Consider the following 22,168-nt stretch of genomic DNA (forward strand, 5'->3'; position numbering starts at 1 on the left):
AGGATTATTTTGTATAAAAGGTTTTTTGTGTAGTTCCTACGTACTTGGATGACGAAAGTCCATGGAACTGTGTCTATGATGTTTTAAGATAAATATTTAGTTATGATAGTGAATAAATGTCTATAAAGAATCCAATACCTTGAGTTTTTTACTCATACCTTTCACGGTAATCTGCCTTAGAAATTAGTAGTAGGTAGTGGTTAATCAATTTCATTATTTCAACTGATTGCGTTTTGCGTGTTCCGTTGTTTATGAAACAAATAACGTTTTGCGTTGTACACAAGTAAAGCTTGATTTAAAAAATTCACTGTAGTAATATAATAATGCACACATTCAACATATTCCCGCACTAGGGAAACCCTGTATCGCGGGTGCCATGGACACACACACATAGACAACCACAAATTATGTCTAAACTCACGAGAGAACAAATAATTCTCCCGGCCCGGGAATCGATCCTGGGACCTCTGCGTTGGCAGTTCGGCATGGTAACAGTTCGGGCACGGAGGCAATATATTGTTTAACTTACTTTTCCCCTCCATACTTGGTAAATCCGAACAAATAACAACCTTAATTTTCTTATTAGTTCGTTGGTAAAAGTGTTTTTCATAACACAATACGGCTTTCATCTTATGTTTTGTTATATAAAATGTCAATTATTGTCAAACTTTTAACCAAGCTAACGTAAAACACTGGCCGACAACAAAAACAACATTTCATTTTGCAAGATCAGACGCCAGCCGCCAAAGTACGCACAGTAAAATTTAATCCGTTAAAGTACCTACCTCTTTATGGATATTAAACACGTTCATCCTAATGGAAGTCCACTTGCTGGTATCAATTTAAGTATTTCGACTATCGTACGATTATACAATCACGAATATAAATTACTACCTTCCTGTTGCTAATTTTTTTAAGGTTTAATTGTAGCGTAGTCACTACTGACTTAGTGTAATAAGACAAGTGTGGTAACTTCATACAAAATGTAGCAGCGCGGTTTGTATGTGTGCGCGCCCGCCTCTTGTCGTGCACGGACGCACACATTCGCAAAATTTTGCGATGCACTCGCGTTGCATAGCACTGGTCGTCTCACGGGTCTATCATTATTATGCAAATGTGTGCGTCACAGCGCGTGGCGGGCGTGCACACATGTAAACCATGCTGCGGCGTCTGAATGGAGTTAACCACATAACAATAAATACAGTAGAAGTAGTTAGCGGACGTGATACGTACACCAACAGTGCGCGGAGGTCCACGTACTTGAGCTCAGTCCGCCATGTTCGTTTTTTACGCCATTTGTACGCTATGGTCGTGTCAATTATCTCGTGGAAATCTTCGAAATTCGTGTTTAAATGCCTTATTTTGCTAGGTAGGTACGTATTCTTTCATATCATCGTTAAGTCTTATTTTATTTTAATACATTTTTCCATCTTCTTTTTGTCCTAATAGATTTTTTGTTATAAGTAACGAAAGTACTTCTTATATCGCTGCAATATGGTCGACTTTTGTTTGGAGAACGTTGACTAGTGTTAATCATTTTTATTTCAGGTGTTGCCGCTAGACGGCAGCACATTGAATGAAATTTCAATTATAAAATCGAAACCTCGGAACTTGCAGCATTGAAATTTATTAAAATTACGCAGGTATTGAACTTTCAGCGATATGCAAACTGAGTACAGTGTAAATTATATTAACAATCCAAAATTTGTTACATCTTTTTAACAGACTTCAAAAAACAAGAGGAGGTTCCCAATTCAACTGTATTTATTTTTGTATGCATGCTATGCGACAATGATGATTCTTTTTTTGTTAGAAATAATGATACCTTAGTATTAGTTCCATATAATATAAACATATTCCTATACTACTCGTATAGGTGGCAAACTAGGGGATGAATCTGACTTCGCGCATTTTTGGGAACCGACTTCAATAAAACTTGGAAAATAAATGTAATTCCACGATCTTTTGAGGTCGGTTTTTTTATAAAAATGTACAATTATTAAATTAGAACTACGTCCAATCAGTATCAAGATTTCATAGTGTTTAACATTATAGAATTGTGAGATTTGGCAACAGCAAGCTTAACGCCCTTACATTGTTTTTTTCTTCCGTGGAATTATCAAACATGTCTTATTGTAGTTACTATGCTACTGATTACTATGACATTATCGGGTACCTCTTCAGCCATTATCTTCCATCACATGAGCTGCTTTAACGGCGGTAACGTTCAATAAGAAGCGTTCTCACTGAGTAATGAATACGATATGCGGGTAGATTAATTGCAGAGGTATGCGGAAATGTATTATTTCAGACTGAAATGGTGCGAAGAACTTAATTAATGGGACTTTCGTTCGAGTAGTTTTTCCACTTAGTACAATTTTTCATTATCAATTATGTACGCAAATATAATACATACTACCAAGCATAAATTTGTAGAAAATTGCCGCTTATTTAGAATGCATCGCCGCATTGTGAAGTAAGAAGTTATAATATTATAGTAAGAAGTTATAAAAAGATCTGAGGAGCACTGCTACCGCACCCTTCACCTCGAGACATAAGTTGATAAAGTCCTGTGCGCTTGTTTTCACCATCATCCTTACTTTTCAATACCGGAGCCCAGTAATGGTTACATTGTTTAACTGCCTCCGTGTCCGAGCGGTTACCATGGCGGACTGCCACGCAGAGGTCCCAGGTTCGATTCCCGGGCCGGGAGAAATATTTGTATGGCCTACATTTATTTCTCTCGTGAGTTTAGGTGTAATTTGTGGTTGTCTATCTGTGTGTCCATGGCACCCGTGATACAGGGTTTTCTTAGTGCTGGGCTGTGTTGAGTGTGTGCGTCATTATTATTATTAATATTATTATTATTAGCACATTACTGCTTGGCGTCAGAAATAGATGAGGTGCATGGCAGTACTTCCCTTGACGAGCTGTTTCACGAGGACTTCTACTGCTACTATAATATTTAACCCATCAAAGTACATATATCAGAAATTGCAATAGACAAATAGATAGATAGCTTTTCACACTTAGAAGGGATAATTTCTCATATCGTAGGGAACGCATACATTTTTAGGACGTCACATTAAGATAACATCAACTTATGAAAAAGTGGCCAATTCTGTGGTTAAATGATAAATCTGAGTGGGTGATTCTTTTCATTGAACATCATACTATATTTTAAAGTGCTTACTTTTATTGTGCTCTTAGTCGGCGTAACACACGCTCTAAAATCTAATTAGCCGTTATTCTCACAGGAAACACGTGCTTTATCTCAACGACCGATGAACCGTCACATACACATAAAGTACCACTTCTGCACTTCTTGGTTTGCTAGGATTCATACATGCGAATTAATCGACTTTCTTCTGCTCACTTTATAAATAATTACGAAAGAAATTGTTATGTATATCATATTTGTGTCAAGCTCCTCTATTCCTTATCGTTGCAATTACTTATATCTGGGCTTGGCAAATGTTTTTAATTGACCAATTTTTAGCACAACAAAAACAAGTACGTAGTGGTCGCCTTTCGAGGCCAAGGTATGTTATTGTACCTTAAATAACGTCTCTTTACTCGTACGGAGACTTTAAATTGCATCTCCTCTTGTACATATCTTGCCGAGAATAAACAAAAAAATTGGCACTGACTAATGTACTTGTTGATAAAGGATTGAATTAATGGAATTATCTGTATTGCGTATACAAATTACAATGACAACGTAGAATAGTAAAGTTGATGTTACATGGAACAAACACTGTTAGAAATAGTTAATCACTAAAACGATTGATGATTCACCATTTACCCTTTACTAACACTTAAAGATCAAAGAGAGAATAGGAGCAAATTCCTACTAAGAGGGCCATGGAACTATATTTTGTGTCATCTTTGCACATAAGGCGACAGCGGTAATTTGTGGTAATTGACAGGCGGAAATGTATGTTACGAGAGATTCCACTTGAATTGCTGACGATTTTCTTCAGTGTGTGGGTACGGATACGCTTCTGCATATAGATTACCGCAATTGGTTCGGTACAATGTCATTGTTCATTTATTCCACAACTTTACCAATGTTGTCTTGAATAAGTCACTGATATGTTTTAACAGTGTAGATGGAGATTGTCTGAATGATCGTACTAAATAATTTTTATTTAATTAACCTAAACCTTATTGTCAGGTGTTGAGTTTTTCATATGATTTTTCGATGTTCGATGCTTTCATCAACGTGAGAAACAGGTAATTGCATATAAAAGTATCTACAAATATGTACAATGTGCTTGCTTGTAGTCAAATCAAAGAAATAAATCCTTTAAAAACCTTATCTCAATAAATACGGACTGGTTTGAATCCCAATTCAGCTAAAAGATAATATCGATGTAGCAAGTGTAAATAAAAGTATTGTCAAAGTTTCGGATTTGTGCCAACATTAGTCTGTTGTCAGCGGCAAGTACTTTACATATGGTGAAAACTCAAACATCCAACGAGGCTAACAGTCTCTACGTTACTACAAACGACCCTTCTCAGATTGTCAAGCAACTTAGTTCAACTAAGAGCACACAGGCTAGTTGATTACATAATATTATTCGTAAAAGTTGAGAAAGGCACAAATGATCGAAGCAAATTTTCTTTATATATAATTAAAATCTTGTTTCATTAATTGCGCCCGGCAATGCTGATTACTGAATACGAACATCAACAAAGTAATTGGATTAACTTGCACCAAGAGAAATAATATTTATGTACATTGTAGGTAAGTATTTTTTCTTTTGTTGCAAAGGGCACAAAGATGGTATTAATCTTTAAGCTTCCAACTAATCTTATTTTTAAACATTCTGTACATAACGAACTACATTCCGAAATAAATCAATATCGTGACAGAGAATTGAAAATGAAAACTTCGTCCAAGTTTTTAATTAACTCTAGTAATTCTATTCTGCAGCCACCTAAGAGACAGCTCGAGCTGTTTTATTGCTCTATATACTGTTACATTGTAATTTTTCACAAAATTTGTTGCAGTGGAAGAAATGAGGTCTTTAAGGGTGGTGTTAACTCCCTGAACGCTGTTCGTGACTGACTTAGCGCCCAACCTTCGTTGATGAAGGTTATTGCCTCTTACCTCTGACACCTGCTGCCACTGAGCATTACATCTTTTTAATAAACCGACTTCACGAGCCCAGAAATTTACGTGGGCTCGTTTTGGGGTTAAAAATAGCTAATTTTCTTGAATAATGGTGCGGTTTAGTTTATTTATGTGTTCCTCATTAAGAACACAAGGGTAATTCCTAGCTAATGTTGCTTTTTAGGTCGTTTCGAAACGAAATGACGGTGCTGTCCTTAAAAGGTGTAATGTGCATTTTACTTATTAACAACAATCTTTACGTCTACTATTGTTAACGTAAGGTATATATAACTTGGAATAGGTAATGATAAAATTTCACAGTACGAGGGTCGATGAGCATCGATATGGCGTTTTCATAGGAAAATAATGGCCTTGGTGCTCGGTGAAAGTGGATGCTTAGAGTAATTTACTCGGCGATTCCTACCGAGCTAGTGCGCGTGAGCGCCGGTGGCAGACTGAGAGTTTGTTGTGCAACTCGTGCGCCGCTAAAGAAGGCGTTGAGTGTCAGCATAGCGCAGTGCACCGAACAAAGAGTATGTACCATGATAATTGGTTACCATACAGAGTGCGTTTGTTGTTTGTTGGTAGTTAGAGAGTAACTACTGTTATTTTTCTTTTATTTTTTACTCTCATTGCCTCGCACTAGGGAAACTCTGTATCGCGGGTGGCGGGGGCGCCATGAACACACACATAGACAACCACAAATTACACCCAATTTGACGAGAAAAATAAATGTAGGACATACAAAAATTTTTCTCCCGGCCCGGGAATTGAACCCGGGACCTCTGAGTGGCAGTCCAACTTGGTAACCGTTCAGCCACAGAGGCAGTTATTACTTGCTACATTGTCAATATAATGTTATTATTTCGTAAAAAAAATCCACTTATTCGAATATCTTAAGTGTAATAATTTACTCTTAAGCTAAACTTATATTGATTCAGGATATCTCTGCACTGTTCTAAATAAATAACACATGTTATTCTCGTGAATCGTAAAGACCATCATTGAATTTGACTGCGCAGTGTATTCTCTCCGAGAGCTCATTCCATTACATATACACACTGCTTTAGTAAGACAAAGGAAAGTCAATTTCATGGCAAACGCAATAATTGGACAGGTAATAACACGGATATAGATTGCTCGGTTTATAAGGAACCCAACATGATAGCATTTTAACGAAAAATATCGCGAAAAGTAGGCGCAACAGCGAATACAGCTTTTTTATTTCTCGTCTTTCATTATTTTCATATTAGCATTACTCTTTCATATAATTTATTTATGTGATGGAATCTCAGGCGAATGAATATTTTTTTATGTGAACGTTCGTAAATTTTCAATAGCCCATCTTGTGATAACAGGATTGTAAATAATATTTACGTATCATAAAATGGCGTTGACCTAAAAAGGGATACCAAACATATCTTCTCAAAAATTAATACATTTGTGTAAATGCATTTCTATTTCTATATATAAATAATTTTCTTATTTATTAGGCTAAGTAAAATTAAAAAAATAGCAAAGTTGAAGGCCAGGCTGCTTTGACTTTGGAAGTCTATTCTTCTATGCACAGAGATTACGTTAGCGTCCGCGCCGTTAGCATTTCGAATGCAATACAGGCCAGAGTCGTAATTAAAACTTTAAGCCTTATTAACTTTAGCTTTGATAATTTTCTCCATACATAGAAATATAAATTTAAATGTAAAATAGTATCTAAAAATTACGATATATTATAATAATACAATGAATACGTACAAAGCGTAAAGTATATTGCACCGACTACGTAAATCAATTAATATTTTGGCACTGTGTAATGTACACGCCACGTACACACCTTTTCAAAAGAAGACCATTGACTTTTGTACTTAATTATTCATGTTTTATACGTAACTGGTACAAACCAATGGATCGTTTTGAATAGTATATAATAGACGATAGTCGTTCAATTATCAGTATAACATACAGTTGATAATTACAGACATATAAAAATATATGATGTTGATTTGAACTTATGCACGGTAGGACTTGTCAACTTATGTTTCATACACACACACACACACACATTTTTTTTCTAACATATTGCTTTCTATAAACTAATCTAATCTTTGCTTACTTATCCCACATATCAACAGAGACAACAAACGTTTTATTTACTTACTTAAGATTGTTTTATTCTTGTTTAAGTTGTGTGTAAAGGAAATAAACTTATTATTATTGTTATTTTTACTTATTTTACAGTAATTGTTCCGGATAGATGTAGGACGGAGAATGAGAGTCCAGGACCGTGACGTATGAATGGGTTGATGATGTTATCTTTTAAACGTGTTTGTGTACACTTTATTCTATATTAAGCTAGAATATGATTACGAGCAAGAAATTGCCCAGGCTAAAAACATAAAGATTATTAAATTGTTCGCAAACCATTTATGTTGAAGCAACAATATTGTATGTTCGTATATTTCAAGTTTAAACCAATATCTTTCGATTAACGGTGGCCTTTGAGTCCGTTCACATGGACGATAATCTATATGTTAATCTCAAAAACGCCTTTGAGTAAAAAAGATTCGTGCCTACATACTTATACATTGGTAACCTTAATATATATACAATATCTTTACTATAACAGCTTTCAATATGTTACGTTATCGTAGTTATTTCTTAGTATTTAATTTATATTGCCCCCTTCAATATAAAATAATAATACATGTTGCTCGTTTTTGATTCTGTAGTAGGTATACCTACTAGGAAAAGCCATTGTTTTAAAAATTACGTTATACACAGAAAAAAAGGAATTCTACTAATAAGAAAGAGCAATTTCTCAAAATATTTGCTAATTCTGAAAAAATATTTATTAAAAGTAATAAAATATTGTCATTACAGAAATACTGCTTATCTTTCTCTAATACAATTTTACTCTTAACTTTATTCTAACTTTCAGACAAATACCTTCACTTCAAGATTTTATTTCATTTCTAATCAATTAATTGGACATTACTTACGTCAAGAAATTTTTACCTCTTACATCAAATTTAAATAATCTTAAATGAATTCAAAATTTCTTGAGTGTATAATAAGAAAATATATTTTTAAACAAAAAAAGTAGTTTGCTATTCAGATTAATATTATAAATTCCAGAGTATATTTTTAAAGCAACATTTCGTTGCGTTTTCATAGTTAATGTTGACGTGACATGACGCCGAAGGCGCACGCGGTAACGATTGCTTTTACTTGTGCTTGTAATCATAAAAATCATAAACAGTAAATTTTATCCAAAGAAACAATACGTAGTATCTCTAGTTTGTTAGTGTGTTATTTGTAGTCATAATTTAAGAAATTTGATTTGCATGAAATCAAACTACACTTGTAACAAGTACAACTTCAACAAGCAATTAGTTCCATCGCGCTACTGCTAGATGGCATCAGTTGTACTCTGAAACGCGCTATCGTTTTGTTAACTTCAATAGTATAAATTCATCTCATATGTTTCAAATTATTAGTGTTGTCTGCCATTGTAGCATTTATATGACACTGAACGGTACTCAAGTATTTGAGCAGATTCCGTCGTATTTCTGTTACGTTAAGGTTTGGCACTATACCGTTGGGTCCATAACCCTGTAAATTTACGCTTTTCATATTAGAAAACATAAAACTTCAGTCAAATAATTAAGTACCTCTCAATTTTTGAAAATCGTACATTTCTAATAACTAATAAATATTTTGTTGAATCTAGAGTAGCTTTGTGACTTGAGGTAAATTAATTTGCTCTTGAATTAAATATTTCTGTCTTATAACTAAAATACACCTTTGAGACGTTTTTTTACTATTATCAAGTAATTATTCTCTAGCGTCTATAGGGAGAGGATCGTTTTGTTGGATTTAATAAATTTGTCTTCATAAAAAGAATTTTGTCTTTTTCTAAGTAATCTGTTTTTACCGTGTACGATTTTAGAAAGATCACCTGCAGTACCTGTGGATTGTGGTTGCAGTAACATGCTACTTTATGAAATAATACATGAATGAAATTGCAAAAAAGAGTCGAGTTCAAACAAATATTGTTTTCAGGAATTTTATTAGCCATTTTAGAGTACTATCTCCTTCCTTTAACCTTCGGGACAAGACAAGATGATCACGCAGCAGTTTTACGAGGGGGACTAACTGCAATGTAAGAACTAAACTCAGCAAGAATAAATTTACAAGATGTTAAAACTCAACGGCTAGCATACTAAATGAATGCGGAACAACCTAGACTCTATTTTTGTAATTTTTTAACGTTTAAGCGAAGTATTTGTACCCGCGTCAAAGAACATACAGCTGATGTCAAACACCGTCGCGTAAACAAGTCTGCAGTCTGCGAGCATGTCATGGATAAACCTACACATTCAATGAAGTTTGACAAACCCTAGGTCCATGCAAAAGAAGTCCGTTATCTACCAATAATGCTGCCAGAGGCCATTGAAATTAAAAAACATCCTAATTTCAACAGGGAAGAGGGTTTCTCCGTACCCCCAGTTTGGGATCCAGTATTTCCTCTAATGAAAAATCCCAAACAGACATAAGACTGCAGTACTAATGAATATGTTTTAGTTTATTCTAATTTCTATTAATAATTAATAATAAATTAAACTTAATAAAAATTCATTCAATAAAATAATTTGTAAAACTTAATGTAGAGTAAATTGGAATGTTTCTTTGTAAAATTAAAAATAAGGTATTTGATTAATAACTATTGTAACTACAGTTAAAAAATAGGGTGGTTTGCATTAATATTAGACATAACTGGTTGAAGACTGTACCACCTCAGTCAACCGTGACCATGGGACCTGTAAAGGGCCCGAAACGTCGATTTGTTTGAAAAAACAAATATACGCGATTTAAATCCGGAAAAATAGTTTCATTTCCTATGTTTCTATGATTATTTAAAAAGAAAAGAATTTTGTTCTATTTAATTTATAAGTGTATTTTTTTATTTGAAAGAATTGTCTTACCTTTAATTTTATTTATTTTATAACAATACGCTTTATGTTTGTTTGTAATGATCCAAGCAAATCTAAAGATTTCCCTTTAAACATCAAGGTACTTAATAATTAGACGAAAACATTGCTTTTGAAAAGTTTCTCTGTCGCTGTTTGTCTAGAAATGGCGAGTGTAAATACATTCATTAAACAAAATGTAGCTAATTCAAGCAACGCAAACAAAACAAGAACCATTCAGACAAAGCGTAATTCAGACCAACATTTAGTCGAAACAAATTTGTCTGTAAATGCTACAAACGCGATGCTTTTGTAACGTAATTTGCGCGTTCAGTTTACGAGAACAAGTACATTACAAAAAACTTTACATAGGCTCTGATTCTTACAATTAAAATTACTCGAGCTTTAAGGTACCTTACGTAGACGAAGATACTTTTTAAAATGAGATTATTAGTTTCTTTAGTTAACCTCCATAGATACATACACATATACAAATCATCATGCCTGTCTCCTAATAGGGTAGATAGAGACCATGGATCTCCACTCCACGCTTCTGACATCGCACATATTGCAGAAAGCTCTCATTTCTACATTATTCACCGTGTTTCCATGCTTTTTTGGGTTGGGACCAGCACGCTTCGATGAAAAATATAACATAATTGTACAACAAAATATAATCAAATCAAGTTCTTAGGTTTTCGCGATTGTTACACATAGGAAATGAAACTATTTTTCCGGATTTAAATCGCGTATATTTGTTTGTTTCGGGCCCTTTACAGGTCCCATGGTCACGGTTGACTGAGGTGGTACAGTCTTCAACCAGTTATGTCTAATATTAATGCAAACCACCCATTTTTTCACTGTTGTTACAATAGTTATTAATTAAATACCTTATTTTTAATTTTACAAAGAAAACGTTCCAATTTACGCTACATTAAGTTTTATTTTATTGAATGAATTTTTATTAAGTTTAATTTATTATTAATTATTAATAGAAATTAGAATAAACTAAAACATATTAATTAGTACTGCAGTCTTATGTCTGTTTGGGATTTTTCATTAGAGGAAATACTGGATCCCAAACTGGTGATCGGTTTGTTTGAAAAAACAAATATACGCGATTTAAATCCGGAAAAATAGTTTCATTTCCTAATCAAATCAAGTCCACATTTATTTGCAATAAACGTGATTTGTCAAAATAATAATGCTACACTAACATGATTATACATAATATTAATAATAGGAGTTTTATTTGTTACCAGAAATTAAATCCACAAACAGATATGCTCCAATTTTGTTAGCGTGTTTCTGCTTAAAGTGATTTTACCAAAGAGATCCCTTTTAAGTCACTTAAACTATTTGAAAGGGTGTTGGTAGTTTCTACTAAATCAGCCTAGGGGCTCCGCATCTACCATCGCTTTTCATAGCTGAGGCCGGCTGTAAAATCACAAAATCAATTTCCTGGTACTGCCCGGTGAAGTCTAGTGCCAAGAAAATAATAATATACAAAAGGTGTGGGTTAAGTATGGTTCAGTTTAATATAATTTATAACACTGTTTTTAACCGACTTTAAAAAAAGGAGGAGGTTCTCAATGCGACTGTTTTTTTCTACTTTTTGGGTACTTCAGATGTGGTCCCATTTAAATTTGAAGAAAATATTCCGCCTGTAAGGGTGGCAAACTAGGGGATGAATGACTTTTGAGGTCGGTTTTTTTAGTAGTCTGTACTGAGATTATAATAATTGCGGTTTCAATGATGTGGGAAGGGCATCAATTTTAGATACAGGAAATTCTGTTACTTCGACGTCAATTTTGTTACTTCAACGTCAGTGCGCCCATTTTGCAACAAAGAGTAACCAGTTATCTGCAAAATCACGATTTTACTTGATTTTTTCTGATAAGATCTTCGCGATTGATCAAATTGGCACTCCAATTGCTATGGACAGTGTTGCTTACCACTACCAGGTGCATGATTTGCTGTCCCGTCATTTGTCATCACAAAAAAAAACTCCGGCGTCGATTCGAGCAAAAGCAAACTAAATTTAAGTTTAATGCATCTGTTTCTTCGATAAGAAAAGGAAAAGGTTCAGAAAGAAAAGGACATAAGATTTTATTTTACTTCACGTCCCACTAGGTAGTCAATGTGGTCTATTACGTAATGTAACTCTACTACCAAACTCACTACAGTCAGGTTGGTCCAGATTACATGTCATGTGGTCGTAAGAGCTTCGTTAAAAGTTTCTCCAATCCGGGACAATAAAGTCATTCCGGTCCTTTGTCCCGCTGTGTTCGGTATCATTCCTTCGACGAGTTCCTCATTAACGACGCTACAGCCGATTACAACTTTTCCTGCTAGAATCCAAATTCACCAATAGAAAAATGTGTTTTCCTTTATATTTCGAATTCTGTGCAAACATTGCATTGGTGCACATTATAAGTTTTTAAATTATAAAATGATCTTCATCCGTTTCACTGCGTAGTCTTTTTGTATTGGCTTGTTTTGCAATTACACGTGCGCGCTCGGTATCAATTTCAAACGAGTATCATATTATTCAATTTATACACATTGCACACCCTCGTGTTGAGCTACAATGTGCATCGGAGGGTCCTATAGTGCCATTTATTGCAATTGACAGCATAGGCACCTCTTTGTTGAGAGACAATCACGAATAGCAATCAATCGCTAGCCAATGTCAAGTTCCAAACCACCAAAGCTAGAATTGAATTTCCTGTCTCGTTAGAAACAAATAACGGCAGAAACTTTAGTTTCATCGTGACACGAAGAAGGTTGAGTTTTCAACTTTTGTGAAATCTTAGTTTTACTTCGCCGGTTTTGTTACAGTGTATTCTCAAAAGTGCTTCACTAAGCATTAACGTAGAAATATCTACTTATTCGATTGTATAAGGTACTGTATTTTATTTTATACATGCATAGTTTTTTCGTCAGTTATAATTATTTGAGTTAGAAGCTTGTAAAAAAACTTATACGAAAATATATTGGGCAACTTCATTACTAAACATTATAAGGTGTTTACGTTCACGGCCTAAGAGCCACAATCGGATAATCTCGTTGTATGTATATTCGGCATTGGTTATTGCTTAAATTTTTATTTTGAGAATTGACAATTATAACCTATCTCTATATCTCTAAATATTTTTAGAATAAAACACAATTTTACTAATTTTTTTTTTCGTATACTTTATATATTTATTTAACAGGTAATGTACGGAATACTTAACTACACGTTCCTAAAAACTTAAATAAGTATTTCAATGTCTAACACGTATCCCATTAAGTAGTATACAATATTCATGAAGTATTTGTCACATTGAATTAATAAACAATTTGTTTCTACTTGTAATAATTAAAATTAGATTCATATAGCTATAAATTAATTTAAATATTGTTTAATTTCTGTAATATGATTTTGTTCAATAATTTAGCACTTATCAACAGGCACTTAATCAATACTAAAATACAATTTATTAGTTAACCAATATTAATAACAACTATGGTACATACATATAATTTATATTAAAATAAATATTTATATAAAAAAGTCACTCAACTAGTTATGGAGCGAGCAGTATTCGGCATTTCTCTACGTGATCGAATCAGAATTGAGGAGATCCGTAGAAGAACGAAAGTCACCGACATAGTTAAAAGGATTAGCAACTTGAAGTGACATTGGGCAGGGCACGTAGCTCGTAGAATTGACAGCCGTCTGGGCAGAAAGGTTCCCGAATGGAGACCACAAACCGGAAGGCGTTCAGTGGTACGGTCCCCTACCAGACGGATGGATGACCTGGTGAAGGCAAAGGCGGGTAACCGATGGATGCAAGTCGCGTGCGACCGACTAGTCTGGAAAGGGAGACCTATGTTCAGCGGTGGACTTCTTCCGAGTTACATGATCATGATGACATATAATTTATACATCGTATAGTACGAGTACCTACTCTTATTCAACGGTACATAATTAAAATAGTGTCGATACCTACCACATTAGGAGAAAGTGCAGAAAAAAGAAAACAGTTTGTTGGATGATCAATGATTATATTATGTTATATATCTTATACCTACTTGTGCTCACTGGGGATGATGATCAAAATAATAATAACAATAATAGTAATTAACCGTTTAATTCCAGATTCGCTGCCATCTTTTAGCGTTTTAAATGTAGAAACGGTGCTGCCTGATAAGTCTAACATCGTTCGTCAGTTCTAAAATTGAGTCCGTGATTACGGCCGACCGTGTTATTGCTGGGAAATTCCGTTTTAAAATTCAAAATGTATCATTTAGTCCGTTGGGGAGGCGAGAGTCTAAAATAGATATATCCATAATAATATTAACATATTTAATAATATGCTTTTCTGATTCAATAAATGAATTATAAAAAATGAGTTAAACAAAATCACAGGTTATAATTATTTGTAATACGGCCACGCCGACCGCGTCATTAGTAACCGCCATTAAATGCTGAAGCGTGCAGGTGTCAAGACACGCAGGGCGCAATGTAAGGTGGGCCATCACTTGAATCTGCACAAACAATCCAAGTTACAACCATTCGAAAATTCTTATATGAAAAAAATGTTCTTACTTACTTCGGCCAATGTGAGTCCGCAGCCGATTTAAAGACTTCCAGATCGGCCATAACAATGTGTCCAGGAGGAAGACCCCCAGAAAGCGGGATAAAGGTATTGAATATCTTGTTAAAACACAACAAATTTTATTATTAAAAATCAAAATTTAAAAAACAAATTTAAAAAATCAAATTTATTCAAAATCCTAAAGGCCCAATGTACATACTTTAAAATGTAATAAACATAATTACATGCTTCAGGCCCAAGCAAGTATGGAGTTTTGTATGAAAAATGTATTATTCTCTAATGGTGATATATGTAGAATATATATATATATAATTTGAACGCAATATTTTCATTGTAATGTACATGGGGCCTTAGAAGGATATTAGAATAAAGGTATTTTAGTAAAGTTATTAAGCGGGGTAAGGTTTAAGATTTGTATTTTACTGTATTCGTACTAGAAGTTGAAAACCAATTTTCGCTTTATATCAGAACTGATAAATAATAATTTATAAAAAAATGCTACTCAATGTCGTGGCTAAAGAACAATATTGCAGAGCTTGTAATCCATAGTATCAGGTATAGAAATGGGATCTCAAACAAACCAACTTTATTAATATTCTGGGACCACATCGTGAACTCAGTCGAGTCTCGCAGCTCCAGGAGAATTTCATTGCAAGCTCATGTTGCTCAACTTGCCTTCAACTTACTGATCTAATTATCTGTTTGTATTACCTTTAGAACAGAAGAAAATCAATGTTTATTTTTAGTAAATCAGTTACGTGTAATTTGGAAGTTAATTCTTTTATCTTTATATACTTCTAACCTACCAATGAAACCATATCAGAGATACTAATGCGGCTTCATGTGGAAGGTCGGACATTATTTTGAAACAGTTATACTTAACGTAACAAATTTTCGTTATTAATTTCCTTCTCTTCGTTTTTTTACAATTTATACTTCGTTACTATAATGAATTTCAGTTATTTACATAACAAATTAATGAACATATTTCAATTAAATAACCGTGGTAACGGTTGTCTTGACATTGTTTTCACTCGTTGCCATTACTAAAATGGTTAACATTATCGAGAATTGTCGCTTATTGATGACCACAAATAATAACAAGCCTAGTTATCATTGACTTACAAATAAAAGTCAATGCTAGTTATACTCTTATTTAACCATGAAAGTCTCAAAACTTATTATTGTCATAAATTTTAACATAAACTATAAAATAATGACGTTACTAAAATACGTATAATAAGTATTCTCGAATAAGCAAAGAGGCTTTAAGCATTAAACATAAATTTTAATGTAAACGAATTCTTCTTTTTTATTACTGTGTAATCCGCTTATTTCGTTCATTTGTTGGAAAATTTGTAATCGAATTTTCTACAATCAGAAAGCGAGCAGTGACGTAAACTCAATAGTTTCTGCTAGAAACGTCGGCGCGTTGATCGCTCTTGAAATTAGACTATAGCGTCAGTTTCAATTTCCCAGTTGGAATGCAAAATTGACGTTTGCGAAACGCTGTCCATGTAATACAACCAGAGCAGGATACTGTTGTGACGTAAACTCTATAGTTTCCACTAGTGTAGTTCTTGTCAACAGGGACTGATTGGCGGCGACTATCCTCGTTGACCCTAATAGGAGCCTATTAGACGCAGTTGTTTGTAAATGTGCAGATTACCAGCAAGCGTTTTAAAACTTTCAACGCCTTTTTATGTAACTTAGTGAAGGAGGACACAAGAGTTTTCCGCTAATGTAAAATTGCACTATATCCAGTTTATGTATAATAAAACGAATCTAATGTTACACGGACAAATATAGGTGAATCTTTTTATTTAAAAAATCAAAGAAATTGTGATGAAGTCTAATTATCGTACAATAAGAAAACGAGGCAAAAATTTAAAAAACTTTTAAATAACAAAAGCGCCAATTTCATATATAAAAAAAGAGTTACTTGAAAATAACGCTTGTGTGCATGGCCAGCTGTCACGCGTACAAGAAGATGCTTCGATTGTATAATTGGTTTTTTATAATTGGTTTTCATGATACCCGCTGATCGTACTTGATACGCTAGAGGTATGTGATTTGAAGCGTTTTATTCAAGTTCTTATTTTGTTTCAGATTCCGACAGGAAGTTCGGGCTTAAACACGGGCGGTGTTCATATTATGAGGCTCAATGTTTAGAAGGGGCTCGAAGGCTCCAATAGTGCGAGTGGTGCTGACCGCCCGAGCCTGGAGGCGAGTGCCGATGAAGTTGCTCAAGTGGGGAAGGAAGATGCCGTCCACAAAGCAGTATAATCTAGTGCCAAATGATGAGTATGATACGAGGATCCCTTTACATCCTGACGAAGCTTTCTCTTACGGGATCACTTTTCAGGCGAAGGTAAGTTTATAACCATGCAAAGATCTGATTATATACGTGCATAGTAAACCATATATAGTACTTTATATCTTGCTTCCATCACATAATGCTCAAGCGAATAAACCTTTTCTATAATAACCTGTTAATAGGCAGCAATACATTTATTCCATTTGGAAATATCATTTTCATGTTTTACGGATATTCATCATCTGAATCTGATTTCCAATAGAAGCGAATATTTAAAATAAGTAAGTAATGGACGCTCGCTTTCGAAGTTTAAAAGCGTGAAATATTCACTGCATATTGAAATATAACGTACACACACAATACATAGTTCAATATAACCTATTAATTTCCGATGCTTTTGTGTCTTGTTTTCTAATTATTTTTTTTCATTGTAAGCTATTCTCTTTCACATTGCTGGCGGGTATAATGAATATTTTGGGTTTTCTTATTATCATCATTATTTTAGTTTTTTAATTTTTATCTTAATTATCTTTTATTTTTATTGCTTATTATTATATATTATATTCTCTGTAATTACATACATATTATAATATTATATTAAATGTTGCAAACTAATGCCTACAACAGTAATGACTCTTTGAGTGATGGGTTGGATTTTCACTCAGCGTCTTCGCTTTCTGATTCTAGTTTTCATAGTGTGTCTCGACCATTAGATGAACTTCTGGAAGCTAGCTTTTCAGCCGTCGCGAAAAACTTTAACGCAGCCCATATAAATGCACAAAGTATTCCTGCCCATTATGCTGATTTGGTGAGCACTTTCTCAAATAATAGTAATATTCACGCAATATTAGTTTCGTAATCTTTTTTAAAACCATGTCTCCCTTCGTCTTCCTACGAGCTTCCTGGTTTCCATCTCATCCGCAATGATAGGACTGGTAAGGGTGGTGGTGGGGTTGCTATATACCTTAAAAGTAATCTTCCTTTCAATATTTTAGATAAATCCTCTTCTCCTTATTCTGAATCATCTGAGCATCTTTTTGTGGAAGTTTTTTTGGGCCAACTGAAGCTCCTTTTGGGAGTTTTTTACAGCCCAAATCTACATATTGATTATTTTAGTAAGTTTGAAACTTTATTGGAAGACTTGGTACCCACGGTTGATCATACAAAGTCAAAGTCAAAGTCAAAGTCAAAGTCAATACAATCATTATGGGTGATTTTAACACCTGTCTGAATAAACACGACTCCCGTTCTACTCAGCTTCGCTCAATCGTGGATTCTACTAATCTTAGCATTCTCCCATCTTCTTCAACGCACCACTTTCCTGGATGCCAGCCATCTTTGTTGGACCTTATTATTGTGTCCTCAACTGACCATGTTAGCGTACACGGTCAATTCCCTGCCGAGGCCTTCTCTTATCATGACCTCATTTACCTGTCATACAGAATCCGTTGCCCTAAGCTTAAGCCTCGGGTGGTCATGCAGCGCAATTTTAAGAACTTTGTTGAAGGTAGCTTTATGCGTGACCTTGGCGGTATTGACTGGGTAGCTGTTCTTAGAGCCCAAACCATCGACCTGAAGATGGAAATTTTCAACTCGATGCTTATCCAGCTTTATGACATCCATTCTCCACTCCGTCCTGTCCGGCTGAAGCATCTTCCGGCTCCTTGGCTCACAGCAGACATTAAAGCTCTAATGACTAGGCGCAATCTTGCTAAGGTTCGTTATAGAAATGATCCCACTGACGTGACCCACCGTAAATTTAAGGACCTTCGGAACCGTTGCAGCAGGGTATGCAGGGATGCGCAGCGCCGTCACATACATGCCTCAGTTTCTAATGGTGATCCTGCTAAGGTATGGTCATTTCTTAATACCCTTGGTATGGGCAAGTCTAAATCTCCTACTCCTTTTAACCTTGATCCTAACTCCTTGAACTCTCATTTCACAACGCCTTCCTTTCTTTCTACTAGTATTAATCTACGCTACAGTCGCTCTCTACCGCTTACGACTCACAACATCGGGCTTTCTCTTTTAGGCCCGTGACCGAGGGCGAAGTTGAGAAAAATATCTTGGCCGTTAAATCCAATGCTGAAGGGCTGGATGGAATAAACCGTAAGATGATCTTACACGGTTCTTCTATTCTTGTTCCTATAATTTGCCATATTTTCAACTTTTCTCTCGACACTGGCACCTTCCCGAGCTGCTGGCGTCAAGCTGCTGTAGTACCTATACCTAAAACCTCCAATCCGTCTTTACCTTCTCATTTTCGTCCTATTTCTATTCTTCCGTTCCTTTCCAAAGTTCTTGAGCGTCTTGTCCATTGCCAGATCACAATATTCGTGAACTCGTGCAATATCCTTAGTCCTTTCCAATCTGGCTTCCGTTCAGGGCATAGCACTGTTACTGCCTTAACCAAGGTATCTGATGACATTCGCGAGGGTATGTGGAATCAACATCTGACAGTATTAGTTCTCTTAGATTTTAGCAACGCGTTCAATACTGTTGACTTTGATATTCTATTAGCAATGCTGAAATCGGTCCTTGTGTCAGATTTGGTAGTGGAGTGGTTTCGCCACTATCTCGTTGGGCGTCGGCAATGTGTTCGTGTTGACAATAAGCATTCTAGCTTCTGTGACGTTACTGCAGGCGTGCCTCAGGGCGGGGTTCTCTCTCCTCTTCTTTTTTCCATCTTTATAAACTCCCTTACTCCCTTACTTTCTTGCCAGTATCACTTGTACGCCGATGACGTTCAGATTTATTCTCAGTCTCCTGTGTACGACGTGGACAATTTAATCGCCGAACTTAATGACGATCTCGCGACTATACACGATTGGAGTCGAACCCATGGCCTTACGGTCAATCCTAACAAGTCGCAGGCCATCGTCGTTGAACGCTCGAAGCAAATCGCCAAATTAAATAATGCCACTATTCCCCCGCTTTTCTTCAACTCCTTCCCTCTGCCTTACAGTAATGTTGTTAAAAATCTTGGCGTTCTTTTTGACTCCACTCTGTCTTGGTCGCCACCACATATCGCTGAGGTGAGTAGGAGGGTGTTTGCTGCCTCTGGGTCATTGCGGCGTTGGAAAAATCTGCTTCCTGTGAGGACTAAGGTGGAACTTGCACAATCGTTGCTCTTACCTATTCTTGATTACGCTGATGTCTGTTTCATTGACCTTAACGAGGATCTGTTAAGCAAACTCCAGCGTCTACAGAATCTTTGCATCAGATTCATATACGGATTGCGCAAGTTCGATCATGTTGCCGAATTTAGGAGAAGGCTTCAGTGGCCCCCTATCAAGTTGCGCCTTGAGGAGCACGTTCTCAGCTTACTTTACAATGTTCTATACGACTCTCGTACTCCGCCATACCTTAATGTTCGTTTTCACTTCCTCGGGGATGATCACAACCGTGAACTAAGGTCTAAAATGGATAACCTACTGAAGCCTCCTTTCACTCGCTCTGAGTATTACAAAAATTTTTTTACTATTAAGGCTGCAAAATTGTGTAACGATCTCCCATTTGAAATCCGACATTCTAAGTCGCTACCTATTTTCAAAACCGGATTGCGTAAATATCTTTTATCACGGTCCTAGTCTGCAACGTATGTATATTAGTAAGTATAAGTTATTACTAATAACTTATTAGTAAGTATAACTTTATTTAGGTATATTTATATATACATATATCTACGTAGGTATAATATATCATTATTTTTTAAATATTTTATAAATTACTATGTGTCTTTATTTAATTTTATTATTTTGTATTTTTTTAATTTTTTTACTTATACAATTTTATTTTTTTTATATTTTTATTTTTATTTTTGTAAAATTGGCACACTACGTCTCCCGCTCCGATTAGCTTTCCTCTAACTCTAAGGTTGTCTGGAAGAGATCGCTCTTAGCGATAAGACCGCCTTTGCCCACATTAGTTTTAAGTTGTTTATGTACTATTCTTGTTCTTGTGTGTGAGCAATAAAGTGTATCTATCTATCTATAATGGAATTCGTGAACCCTCATAACCGAGGGTTCAGGAGCAATTTCATACCTAGACGATTAAGCTTTGCTCTATTTAAAATTCAATTGTTTTGCTTTAAAGTAATAGGTTATGTATATTAATAACTTTAAAGTGTAAATTGCAAAATTCATGTCTGTGAATGGTTCTCTAATTGATGAAGGTGGTGGGTGTAAAATCAACACCAACTGTATCGACTTTCTGAACAAACAAAACAAACGAACTGGTGAGAAATCTAAAAGTCACCCGGTTCCGTGGAAAGCAATTCTAAATTCAATTAGTAATGTTTCCACTTCGTCGATTCCCCAAATTTTGTTTTAGTCTTAACAATTCCTTAATGGCGACTATAAATTTTATTTCGAGTGAGTCGAAAGGTTTTCAATGTTGATCGAGCAATTTTGATTAAGTTTTTCATTCATGTAAAGTATAAAACTGACGGATAGTCAAATTGTTTGAACAGTAAAACAAACGAATTACGGTTAATAATATACAGATCTCTTAAATTGGAACTCCTATTTCTCTACAGGGGAAATGTTCTTGACCTACATATTATGGCATTAAATGCGCATACGTTCCCTTAACCCTAAACTGATAGGTGTATAATTGTGGTGCAAGAAATCAATCAATCATCAATCATGTTCTATATTATTCCACGAGGCCTACCGTTATATAACATTTGAATAAAGATGTGTATGTGTGTGTGTGTGTGTGTTTGAGTCTATTGGACCGAAGCGGCTTCGTAAGCCTGGGATTACGCTACTGTTGTCTAGTTTCTCCTCGTGTCTCTAAGTCTTCTTAACTTGGAACAGTACAACACACAACAAACAACCTACAAAAGGTTATCTTAATAAAATCTTTTTATGAAGTTTTAAGTTTCGAATAATAGAAGGGGTTGTCACGGACGGCATTATCCTAGTTTCCGCTATCAGGACGATAAAGGCAGTTATCTCCGGGACCTTAATAAAATAAAAATTGGTTGTGTACAAAGAGGGCCTCGGTCCGCAGAGACTCTCTATTCATGGTTAGACACAATGGGTCTATTCATAGAATTTCGCTCCCTTCCAACGAGTCTTGGTCCTCAAGCCCTCTCACAACTCCTCCACAGATTTAACTTCATAATAAATAGATCTATACTCCAACAGACATA

At 35.2% G+C, this 22,168-nt stretch overlaps 1 protein-coding gene across 6 annotated transcripts in view; it reads left to right on the forward strand.

Annotated features, from left to right (window-relative positions):
• LOC113230571 (carboxyl-terminal PDZ ligand of neuronal nitric oxide synthase protein) overlaps positions 1-22,168 on the forward strand; it is a 206,509-nt gene that overhangs the window by 39,082 nt on the left and 145,259 nt on the right. For all 6 annotated transcript variants that reach the window (XM_026464994.1, XM_026464924.1, XM_026464602.1 and 3 more), the window contains exon 2: positions 16,803-17,064. In XM_026464994.1, coding sequence (XP_026320779.1) covers positions 16,858-17,064 — 207 coding nt within the window. In that variant the 5' untranslated portion in view covers positions 16,803-16,857. The remainder of the gene's footprint in view (positions 1-16,802; positions 17,065-22,168) is intronic.

This window comes from Hyposmocoma kahamanoa, unplaced genomic scaffold (genome assembly GCF_003589595.1).
Source record: "Hyposmocoma kahamanoa isolate Upper Pololo Valley unplaced genomic scaffold, ASM358959v1 100021, whole genome shotgun sequence".
In the NCBI taxonomy this organism is placed as follows: Eukaryota; Metazoa; Arthropoda; class Insecta; order Lepidoptera; family Cosmopterigidae; genus Hyposmocoma; species Hyposmocoma kahamanoa.